Genomic DNA, 12940 nt, shown 5'->3' on the forward strand with positions numbered 1-12940 from the left:
TAGACTTTGGAATTCCCTTCCAGGTTCCTGCTTCCCCAACTGTACTGACATACAGAAGTTCAAGTGTAATGTGAACCGACATCTTGTTTGGGGTGAAAATGCAATTAAAAAAAAAATAAAATAAATAAAATATAGAATCGAAATGACACTTATTTGCATAAGGGAATCTTTCTGTTGAACTCTGGAATCTACACGGAAGTTTGAAATTATATAGATTATATAAAGGATTCCATTCGAAATTCCATGCAGATTCCCAAGTTAAAGTTTCAAGATTCTCAAGCTCAACAAGATACAACTGAAGAAGGTCGAAGGTTACATGCGCCAAAACGTTGTGAAAATAACATTCAAGATGAGAACAGTAGTACGAATAATCTAAACATTTCTATCAATAATTAAAAAAAACTAATGAATATTCTTACCAACTTGCAGAGGATTTTTTGTGTCAATATGAAATGTCACCTGCAGCGCCAGTAGCCAGTGTATAAGATATGGTTTATACGTTCTACCATAGACATATAAAACATTGAGAACGCGGCAGGCTTCCTTCAAGTGAGTATCAGTTGCAAACCTTTGGAGATTTGGAGTTTTACTGTAAATCTGAAATTAGGAGTTAAATAGATTTAAAAAAAAAAAAATGTGTAAAGCTGAGAAGTATTTTATAGCCGAGTTGTTACGTTTTAAGCAATCACGTGTTCAGATATATCTTTCTTGTACATGGATTCATCATTTTGTGTGTTGTGCCATTGTGGATAACGCACATGAGTTTACAAGAAACAGTTGGATTCACATAGATATGCATTTACACAGTTTAGCAAAGATGAACGTCGAAATGATTAAGAAGACATATAATATGTTTCACAATATAATATGAGAATGGAAAGGTAAACCTAAAATAGATAAATGGTAATTAACGTTTCATCCCTATTTTAGGGGACATCATCAGGATTGAGTTAAAAAAAAATTCTGAAGAAACATGTTACAGACCACATGCGAGTGAAGAGGGAAGAAATTGTTTCTTCTTATTCTAGAAAAGAATTTACAAAAGTGTGTGTAGAGGGGTTGGATTATTCTATGTATGTGTATATATAAATATAATATATATAAATATATATATATAAATATATATATATATATATATATATATATATATATATATATATATATAAAGCTGAACGTGCGTGCGTGTGTGTGTGTGTGTGTGTGTGTGTGTGTGTGTGTGTGTGTGGTCATGAGTAGGCTCCTATATGTTGACTATTTTAAAAAACTGATTACATATAATGATAGATGTATTGAGGATCAGGAATGGGTATGTTTGATCTGGCAGAACGGTGGTTAATAAAAATTGTGGGGTCTGCGTTCACACCTGGCCCCCAAAGTATGGAAATAAAAAATGAAAAAAAAACGTTTACAAGGGTTTTTGATAAAGATGTACATAAGAATACTTTGATAAATATGTTTCAACTTAAATAGGGATGGTATAATAAAATTGTGGGGTCTGCGTTTGCGCCTGTACTCCATGGAAATATGGCACAAACTTTAACAAAGACTTTTCATATATATTTGCGTAAGTATACTTTGATAATTATGTTTCAGTTTTAAGAAATATGTTATAATAAAATTATTGGGTGTTCGTTTGCACCTGACCTCCAAAGAATGTAAATATGTCACAAAGTTTAACAAGGTTTTTTAAAAGGGGTGAGGGTCCACAATAATACCTTAACTTTAATCTTAATTCACGTTAGCTTTTATTTATTTTTTTGAGTTGAATCATATGTGTCGAATAAATTCACCTCATGAATTCACGTCCTTATTAAAATGAAAGCCAAAAAAAAAAAAGTCGGAACTTTAGACAATTCTCAACACAAATTTTGCATAACTCTGTTTTTTTCCTTCTCCACTTGCACGTGGCACTCTTTCGAAAATAGATAAATAGATAAATAATAAAAAATAAGAACGTTACTTGTTATCATGTCAAAAGAAGGAAAAAATCCTGCTCACGTGATTATGTGTCTTTTTAAAAACATTTACATAACCTTTTTATTTTTATTTATATATCTGTTTAAGCTTTTTTTTGTCAGTGTACTAGAAGGAATTCAGTTGATTACAACCCTTTCTGCATGTTCTTTACATTACAATAGTAAACCCTGAATCCAACGGTGCAATACTACACCGTTCAATACTGTAAAACTGAAACGAAGCTGATCTGATTGAAAAGGGCGCCATTTTCTTCTTATTCATATTTATATTGATTCTTTGCTTTAAAAAACGAAAGCAATTGCGTGTTTACTTTTTTAATATCCCATTTTGCTGTTTTGGATTATTTTACTAAAGTAAGTAAAGCTTCATTATTTTTCAAAACTGTTTTTGCTTCTTTGTTTTTCGATATTTCATCGATATTATTTAGTAAGAGTGTTTAGCAGAAAAGCCAACAAACGACTACCCGAAAAAATAAATATATAAGTCAATAAAAGTCAATAAAAGTTTAGTTCATGGTTTTTTTTGTTTTGAAATAGTTTTTAATGCTCTTCACTTGAAATAATTTCAGCGAACCGAAATTAAAACGAAATTTGAGGTGATAACTACTTAAATGAATTTTTATGTAAACTACACATGCCATAATCGAATATTCCTCAAGCACAAAATAACGGAAAACATTAAAATATGTTTATAAATATTCCTTACGTTGACGGAACTCTCTTAAACTGTTAACACAGAATGCTCAGGTGCCCCTCCTTCAAATTGAAAATGGGGCTCTCCATTTCAAAGTCGCTGCCATTTTGATTTTTTTTTTAAACCGGTTCGTGAATTAAAAAAAAAAAATTTTTTTTACAAACTACTTAAAAATACAAACCAATGAACTTTTTTACCATAAAAGTAACTTTTATTGACTATGGTAACATTTATTTCTCGTATATTTATATTATTATATATATATAACATTTTCTCTTTGTAAGGAAATATCATTTTGGAGACAAAGTTGATATAAAAAATATATTTTCGCAAAAATTATCTTTACTTTCATCATATTTTGCTTAGGGTAAAATTTTTGAGTATCAAAACCTATCTCTTTACAACCCCCTCCTTTTCATAACCTATCACACTTTCATCAATCACAGTCCATTTTCTGTAGGCTGTTTTTGAACCCAGTCAACGACAGGTACTTCTGCTAGTATAATATAAAGCTGAACGTCTGTGTGTGTGTCACGAATAGGCTCCTATATGGTTGACTATTATAGAAAACTGATCACATATAATGATAGAAGATGTATCGAGACACAGGAATGGGTATGTTTGATCTGGCATAATGATGATTCATTAAAATTGTGGGGGTTGCGTACGCACCTGGTCCACAAAGTATGGAAATAAAAAATTAAAAAAAAAACGTTTACAAGTGTTTTTGATATAGATGTACATAATAATACTTTGATAAGTATTTATTAACTTAAATAGGAATGGTATAATAAAATTGTGGAGTCTGCGTTTGCGCCTGGCCTCCATAGAATGGAAATAGGCGCAAACTTTAATAAAGACTTTTCATATCTATCTGCGTAAGTATACTTTGATAATTATGTTTCAGTTTGAAGAAATATTGTATAATAAAATTATGGGGGTGTTTGTTCGCGCATGACCTCCATAGAATGGAAATATGTTAAAAAGATTAACAAGGTTTTTTAATATAGATCCACAGAATATTGTGATAAGTGTTTCAGTGTGAACAGGTATGGTATAATAAATTATGGGATTTATCTATTTTATTTTTACTTCCATCATATTTTGCTTTGGTTTTGATACCCCTAAATTCGAAGCTATCTCTTTACAATCCTTCCTTTTCATAACCTATCATACTTTCATAAATCACAGTTCATTTTCTGTAGGCTGTTTTTGAACCCAGTCAACGACGAGTACCTTTGCTAGTATATATATATATATATATATATATATATATATATATATATATATATATATATATATATTCAGACGGTACCTATATACATGCATATTTACTGAACTGTTAAATGTTTTTTTATTTTTATGTTATTTTTAAATTTGTTTAATGTATTTTTATTTATATTTATTTGTTAGTTAATACCTTATTAATTTTATATAAGGAGAAACGGTTAAGGATATATAGAATAGCTACCCAGGATCTGTATTCATATTTTGTTCTTTAATTATTATATTTCCTATAATGGTGGCTAAATTGTAGCATCCTTTTCTCTGCTTAACGGTGCTAGTATTTGAAATACAATATGAGGGTGAATATTAATAATGAGTACTAAAGAAGCTATTCATAACTACCCCAATAAAGAACACATGTTGCTGGATAGTGGCCTTTGATAGGATATGGCATAAAGGTCTACTCCACAAAATCATGAAAATCGGTATAGCTTGAATTGTCCTTTCTCGCCCATGTTTGTGCCCCTTTTGACGGGCGTGTTTAACCACTGGTTTGCCCAGGACTCGATCCCGAGGCAGGTAACCAAAGGAGTGGTCACGCTTCTGAAGAAGGGAAACCAACATGGTGGGGGGAACTTAGACGATTATAGGCCCATAACTCTGCTTAACGCAGATTTTAAGATTTTGGCCCGTATTCTTGCAAACCGACTGCAGGTTGTTATCGACGAGTTGGTCGAACCGGATCAGAACTACGCTGTGAAGGGTCGAACAATTCAAAACAATCTGCACTTGGTGCGCACGATAATAGAGGGGTTAGAAGACGACACAGAAGCCGCGCTGATCAATTTAGATCAGTCCAAGGCGTTCGATAGGGTGGACCATGGGTTCCTGAGGGCTGTTGTGGAGGCCGCCGGCTTTGGTCCGGACTTCCGCAAATGGATCTCCGCCCTGTATCGTGACCCCGCGGTGGTGGTGCAAGTCAATGGTAGGTTGTCGGAGTCCTTTGGGGTCTCCCGGTTGGTGCGGCAGGGCTGTCCGCTGTCGCCTCTGCTCTATGTCCTGGCGTTGGAGCCCTTCCTTCGCAAATTAAGGGACGAGGCGGCGAGACCAGTCCTACGCGGCATTGCTCTACCTGGCGGCCGATTTGCCAGGGTGTCCGCGTACGCCGATGACGTCACCGTTTTCGCAGCCAGTCGTAACGACATCGAAGCGGTGATAGAGGCGATCGCTGAGTACGAAGTTGTCACAGGGGCCGTGATCAATCGCAGCAAGTCCATCGGCCTGCGGTTGAGCGCCTGGACCGGGGTAAACTCGCTTCCAGGTGCGTTCGGCTGGACTGATGGCCCGGTTAAGATCCTCGGTGTGTGGTTCGGGCCGGATCTCCAGCTGGACAAGAATTGGTCGGAGGTACAGACTAAGGTCGAATCGTCTGTCGTGACTTGGATTCAGAGGAGATTGTCCTTGAAGGGTCGTGCGGAGGCATGCGCCACTTACGTGTTTCCGTTGATCCTTTACCGTTTATCTGTTCTTCCCCTGCCTGCGGACCGCTGTAAGGCTTTGGAGCGACTCCTTTTCAAACTGCTCTGGAAGGGAGGAAAGCCGTATGTCCGTAGACAGGTCTGTACGCAGAAGCTTAGCGAGGGAGGCTTGGGGATGCCTGATCTGCGCAGCCATCAACGCGCAGAAAGACTGGCGTTCCTGAGTCGGACACTGATAGAGGAGGCAACCTGGGTTCCGGCCGTGCAGCACGCTTTCCCACGGCTATTAACCAACCCCGCCGCCGAAGGTCGCCGTCGACCAGCGGGGGAAGGGTGTTCCTGACCGAATGCCGAGCCGCCCTTAGGGCATTGCCGGGGTCCAATGACCTTGCACGGCCTAGGTGGAGGCTATATGAGGAGTTAGTGGAGGGTACCGCGAACGATCCGCTGGTGGAGCGGCTACATCTGTCGAGGGGGGAGGTTCTCTCGCTTTGGAGTTGGGCGCCTACCAGTAGCTACATCAATAATGCAGAATTTTCGGTAACGTGGAGGCTAGTCCGGGATGCGTTGCCTCTCTTCGACCGACTTGCCAGGGATTTCTGGGATCCCGATTATTATTTTCCCCCGTGCCCACGCTGCAACGATGAGAACGAGGACGAAACGCGTGAACACGCGTTCTTTCTTTGCAGCGGGGTGCGGAGTCTCTGGAGGTATGTCGAAGGGGTAACGGCTCGCATCGACCCCGAGCAGTCGGTGCCACTTGATTTGGCGTACGTGGTTGACAATGTGGACCCGCCGTTTATCAGGGAGAAACGGGCGGTGTTTCTGGCGATACTGGCTGTAGCTAGGTTAGTGACGTGGGTTACACGTCTGAGCATTGTCTATTAGGGGCAATCTGCTTCCGATCAGGATCTGGTCCTTTATTTTAAGCATCAACTTAAAATAAAAATCAGATGTGATTGGAAAAGATTGCCCCGCATCGACTTTGATAGGAGATGGGTGCACAACACTAGTTTGTGCATCCGACGAGGAGCTAGGTACGAGCTTGTGTTTCCACCCTAGTAGTATTCGTCTGGAGGTGCTGAAGTTTCGATTGTCGTGCACTCGGAACCCAGCCCCTCATATATTAATACGGGGTTTACCCCGTAATCATGGGTAGGAGTAGGTTTGCTAGTTAGGCGGAGTAACCACCTAGAGTGGAAAGCACATACTTTATTTAGGGCCTAGACTAGGGTGAATGTGAGTTTGATCCTGTCCCCTGTAGTTCTTTGTTTTCTGATAAGATTGGCACCAGGAGAGCTTCCAAAGATGCCCAAAGTCCACCAGATTTATTTTGTCCTCGGCCCGATTGTACCCCTTACGTATTTTATCTTGGAAGACGCCATCCATCCCTGTTATCCCCGACCCTAAGTTATTTTTCTTACAAGTCCCTAGTTCATCCACTCCCCCCTAGGGAGCGACCTACTTGCTTTCACCCTTTCCCCCCGGGGGAAGTGGACCGGAAGACAGTGGGCGTTTCATACGACAGTCCAGCCGTTAGGTAGGGAGGGTCCCCTTACTAACCCGCCCCCATAGGCATTTTATTAAGTTGTTTTCTTTTTTCTTTCTTTTTGGGTGTATTTTAGTTTGCCCCCCTCCCCATCATCGCACCCCCATTTATTTAAAAAAAAAAAAAAAAAAAAAAATACTTTAAGTTTGTAAATATAATTTTGTTTTGTTTTTCTTTTTGTACATATTCTTCTCTTTTCACAGTACGAGTGTCGCCCGCCATCCCGATAAGCTGGGGAGCTGTCTCTTTTAAGTAGGTCCTGGTAAGAATGTAGGCGGATGTGTTATGATAGAATCTAGTATAGGTTTTCTAAATAAAATACTTGCTTTCTAACGCAAGTTTAGCTAGCGAATTTAGCAAAGTCCCGTTTTTCTTCCCCACTTCCCCTTACTGGCCTTGGTGCCTAAGCTGTATCGGACCCCAAATGAGGGCCTGGCAGTAGATAATGCCAGGTCCGGGGCCGATACAACTAAATAAAAGCTTGAATTGTCCTTTCAATTATTAAATCATTTCTCTCTAATATTCGATTGGGCAGGCCATAATGCAACCCATACGACCAAGGGCAATAATAACCTCTCTTCAGCTTGGCCTCGGTATCCAGATGCACCACCATTTTGCGTCACGTTTTTTGGTGGACACGCTTCACGGGCATGGGTTTTCATCTTCCTATGCTGAGGTCATGAAATATGAACGGAGTGCAGCTGTTGTACAAGGTACTGAGATCCCTGGGTATTCCGAAGAGCACCACATAGAGTATATTGCCAATAATGTGGACCATAATGTGGCAACAATTGATGGCACAGAGACATTCCATGGAATGGGCATTATAGCTACTGTTACACCAGAAACAAAAACAAGCAAGGCTGTTCCCACAGTTCATGTGACGGCTAAAGAGATTGCTGCCATTGGTCGCATCAGCATTCAGTACTTCAAAATTCCTCCAGCATTGGAACCTATCATCTACAATCCACTGGTTCGCACGACAGAAGAGGATCCAACATCAGAGTTAGATATACTGTGGAAGACATCATTACTTCTCCACTCTCCAAGGCCATCATGGTCTGGCATGATGCAGTGCCTACATTGTCAACACCCAGGAAAAGCTTCTGTGACATTCCTTCCAATGATTGACCTTGATCCCAGTCATGCTTCATGTATCTACTCTACAATGAAGTCTGTGTCTACCCAAGCTCAACTATACAACGTTACTCCAATCCTCACATTCGACCAACCCTTGTACTGGAAAGCTTTAACGATTATCATGTCTCAACCAAATGACAGTGATCTCAAGCGCATAGTTCTCAGGCTTGGGGGATTTCACATGCATATGAGCTTTCTTGGGAGCATAGGTCACCTAATGGCAGGCTCGGGACTGCAAGAGTTGCTCGAAGTGGTATATGCTGGAAACACAGTGCCCCACATGATGACAGGCAAAGCTGTTTCCAGAGCAGTGCGGGGACATATGCTGGTAGATGCTGCACTGAACACCATTTTGGTCGCTGATGCCTACAATGTGCCTGTGCCAACCAAAGACACAGTTCAGGAACCACAAGTGGCAACTGCTGATACTGAGACAGATAATGTAGAACCACAAGATATTCCTTCAGATACAGTGACGACTGACATAACTACAGCAAGTGAATTGTATGACAGAGCAATGTCTGCTTCCCTCTCAGTGGAAGAAGTTTGCTCTGCAAAAGTGTTGCAAAGAATCCAGGCTGAACTTGACAACAAAAAGGAAATGATGACTATGCCAACAGCAAAACTCTGGTTGCAGTAGCCACCCTCCTGCCTTATTTGACTCGTCATCCCTTCCCTTGCAAGCCAATAAGGCAGTCCTTGCTGATGTTCTGTGGAAGTCTATAGATGAAGAACAACGTGAGCCGAGTGTAGACCAAGTCCAATATGTCCTTGATGGCAGCGCGCTACTCCATCGGACTCCCTGGCCAAGAGGTTCCACATATAATAGTGTGTGTCAGATTTATGTCAGATATGTGACACAGAAATATGGAGCTGCTGTCATTGTTTTCGATGGTTACAAAGATGAACCCACAACTAAAGATGCCACACAACAAAGAACAACAGGAACCTGCTCTAGTTTGACCGTAAGCTTTGCTGGTGATATGATCATCCAATCCAAGAAGGAGGACTTCCTGAACAACAAGGCAAACAAACAGCGCTTCATACATTTTCTCAGCGACAAACTAGAAAGGGCTGGATGCAGCACAGAACACGCAAAGCATGATGCTTATGTCCTCATTGTTCAAACAGCCCTTGCCTCTGCCAGAACAAGAGATACGGTTCTCATTGGTGACGACACAGATTTGTTGGTCCTCCTGTTGGTTGTATCACACTGATATGACCGAAAACGAACTGTTTCTGGTATCAGAGTCAAAGCAAGCCACCAAATCGAGAAGGGTGTGGTGCATAAAGCAGTCGAAAGAGTTGCTGGGTCCTCAGATTTGCGACCATCTGCTCTTTGTCCATGCTATTCTTGGCTGCAATACCACTAGTCGCCTGTTTGGATTGGGAAAAGGTTTGGCAGTGAAGAAGGTGAAGACTGATTCCCTGTTTCGTGAGCAATCAGAGATGTTCCACAAATCAGGGCAAACACCGGAGGACATAACTGCTGCAGGAGAGAAAGCTCTGGTATCACTGTACGGTGGTACCAAAGAGGAAGGACTGGACAGCTTAAGATAAAAATGTTTCTGTGACAAGATTTCCAAGAACACATCTTCCGTGGAACCACAAGCTCTACCCCCAACATCAGCAGCTGCAAGATTCCATAGCCTCCGTGTCTATTACCAGGTAATGGAGTGGAAAGGAACATGTGTCAACATGAAGCCACAAGATTGGGGATGGCACCTTGTGGACAGAAGGTGCATGCCTATACAGACAGATCAGCCCGCAGCACCACCGGAGATACTGGATATCATCTGTTGTAGCTGCAAGATAAACTGCAAAACAAGGAGGTGCACATGCCAAAAATATGGTCTCCATTGCACTGCCGTGTGTAGAGAATGTCGTGGTACAAGTTGCTCTAACTCACAGGTGCCAGATTTGTCAGATGATGTAGACGACAATGCTTAAGCCGGATACCGCAAAGTGGCACAACTGGAATTGACACTCTTGAAATTAATATTGATGATCTGTTGTTGAAACACAGGCTTACTGTTGTTCATGCGTATGATAACAAACTTATCTATGGCTACAATTGTGTTTTCCTACATTTCAGTAGGCCCTAGGTTAAAAAATGTACCGAAAAAAATAAAATGTTGAGCAAATACATTCTAAAAATAGACATTCTTTCCAGCATATTGGATTTTTGGCTATAAATTCTTTATCCAATAAAAATGTAACCTACTTCACGTAAATCCATTTTAGCACTTCAAATAACTCAATTATGACATCTAAATGCGGAGATATGGCAAATTATCGAAAATTGGCGGCCATCTTGGATTTATGCAAATTAGACATATTTCCTCAACGTGGATTTCTTAGGACTTTTAGTATGATGTTCTAGACACCTCATGGGAATGCCTGGTGGTAAAAAAAATTCTGTTGCAATTTGTTCCAAGTTGGGCCCCAAAATGTGCTATATTGCCTGGACTATAAGAGTAGTGGATGATGGGCAGAAATCAGAAGCTCATAGTATTAATTCTGGAGTCCCTCCAGGATCCATCCTAGGCCTAACTCTCTTCCTAATCTACATCGATGATCTCCCAAATCATATCCTAAGATCATTCGTAGACATTTATACTGATGACACTACCATCTACTGCGACACTTCAAAGGCCATAAACAACTAAGTTCTCTCGGATTCTCTCTCCTCTGATCTTGAGCATGTGGAGCAATGGAGAAAGATGTGACTGGTTAATTTTAATGTATCTAAAACCAAGCTTCTATCTTTCCATAATCAACGCTCTGATCCCCATCTGTCATCAATTGAAATGAATGGCTCTCGTCTTGGGGAAGCTCCATGTTTTGACAAGCCTCTGGGTCTGACGTTTACTCCTGATCTGAGATGGAACACGTACATCAAATCCGTTGTGAAGGTTGCTGGGAAATGACGGGATCATTCGACCGCTCCAGTAGATATCTCACTACTGATGCAATTCTCTACCTGTATAAGAGCCAAGTATGTCCAAGGATTAAGTACTTTTGCCACATCTGGACAGGAGCTGCTAGAAGCACTTATCCTGCACTGACAGAGTTCAAAATAGACTTTGTAGTCTAGTGAAGGATGCCCTTTTTTCTTCTTTACAACCCCTTTCCACAGAAGAGACATTGAAAGCCTGTATCTGCTTTATCGTTATTTTCATGGCAAGTGCTCGTCTGATCTCCAACCTATGGTCCCCCCCTTCCTTGATTTTCATGAAAAGCACTCGTCTAGCTGAAACCACTATCAATAATTTCCCCCACTTTTTATCTATGCCTAAACCTAAACGTGGATTCCATGAACAAAACTTATTTCTTAGAACTGCACGCCTGTGGAATTCTTCTCCATTTTACTTGCTTTCCAACTGACAACAATATGGTCATCTTCAAGTCCAACATAAACAAGTTCTTAACGAGCCGTTCCTCTTAAGTAATTTTATTTATCAAATTTCCACAGTAACGATTACTATGATATTTTTCTATGGACTACCGTACGCTCATAAACCCTTAGCCTTGAGTGGCTTCCAGACCTCGATAAGTGGTGACTCCTTCATAAAAAAAATGTAAATGTACATCCTAATAAGAACTGTATGAACAAATCGAGGCAAGTATTTATTTATTCAAACAAAGTATTTATTTATTCAAAGTATTTATTTATTCAAAAAAAAAATAAATAAAAAAATAAGTCTTTTGGGATGCTGATATTAAAGCTAAAAGTCTTTTCAAATCAGTTTGCTCTCTGGAGACGAATGCGTGTTCGAGATAAGTGTATTTTCATTTTTATGTTTAATTTCTAATATTAATAACTACATTCTATTTCAGTACTTAATTTATATTTTTATCTCCTGATTGTTTTATTTAATGATAGCGTTTTCTCGTCATAAATGTTTATTATATCTACCATGTTGATTGCATAAACAGATTAGGAAATTGTATTCATTGTTAATTCGTGAGAGGTGAATCTATCACCATACGTTCCCTTTAAAAAACACGCCAGTTGGACCTTTATAAGTACAATACTTAATAGATTTTTTTTAAAGGAGAGTAGAGAACATTTTGTGGAAGCGTTGTCGGCAGCTCCCATTACTCTCCCTTCTCTTTATTTGTCACTCAGTCCTCATTTTTTTAATGAGTGATTTTTCTGACAAAGGGAGAAGAAAAAGCTGTATTCTAGGTTGGCAGTATTTTGCGCGAACAGTCGACAGAGATGGCGGAAATTTTCTGTTCTATGTCTATCCTTGTAACCATGTCACTCGTAAGGGTGCTGGAGGTAAACGTTTTATCTGGGCTGACGTTATCCGCCTGATAGTCAGAGACCCGAACCTCGGATTAACCACTAAGGAGGCTGTCCTATCAGCAGGCGCAAAGTACTGGGGCTGCTGTATTGCGATTTGGTGAATGGATTCTGGACCATCCAGTAGTCTCTGGTGGGGTTTCTCGATGCCATACTAGTGGGTAATTGTTACGGCTTTACCTTATCATGTGCTACAAAAAAAAACAAAAAAACTTCTTTGTTACTTTTCTCTCTGTTTCCCCTCTCTGTCCTGCTCTAAGCAAGTCTGACAACCTAGTCCACAAACTCCAAAATTCCATCATGGCAAGTTTCAATAAAAAATACACAATTAAACCCGGATCTGAAACTTCCAATGTAGACCCCCACTACCATGTCTCCTTCTCCAACATCAGGGGTCTACGTTCTAACCTTCCAGAGGTTGAAGCCCAATTACAGGAGACTAAACCAGACCTTTTATTTTTAAGCGAAACTGGAATTGGACAGACTATTTCCCTAAACGAGTTCGTAATTAAAGGATACTCTAACCTAACTTCCAAATCTGACCCCCAAGATCGCCATGGACAT

The 12940-nt window shown here is 40.2% G+C and overlaps 1 protein-coding gene across 2 annotated transcripts in view; it reads right to left on the reverse strand.

Annotated features, from left to right (window-relative positions):
• LOC145296822 (uncharacterized) overlaps positions 1–12940 on the reverse strand; it is a 141288-nt gene that overhangs the window by 89760 nt on the left and 38588 nt on the right. For both annotated transcript variants that reach the window (XM_080142934.1, XM_080142925.1), the window contains one exon: positions 420–597. In XM_080142934.1, the coding sequence (XP_079999060.1) occupies positions 420–597 (178 nt within the window). The remainder of the gene's footprint in view (positions 1–419; positions 598–12940) is intronic.

The sequence above is a fragment of the Euprymna scolopes genome, chromosome 2 (genome assembly GCF_053919585.1).
Source record: "Euprymna scolopes isolate OS-2025 chromosome 2, ASM5391958v1, whole genome shotgun sequence".
In the NCBI taxonomy this organism is placed as follows: domain Eukaryota; kingdom Metazoa; phylum Mollusca; class Cephalopoda; order Sepiida; family Sepiolidae; genus Euprymna; species Euprymna scolopes.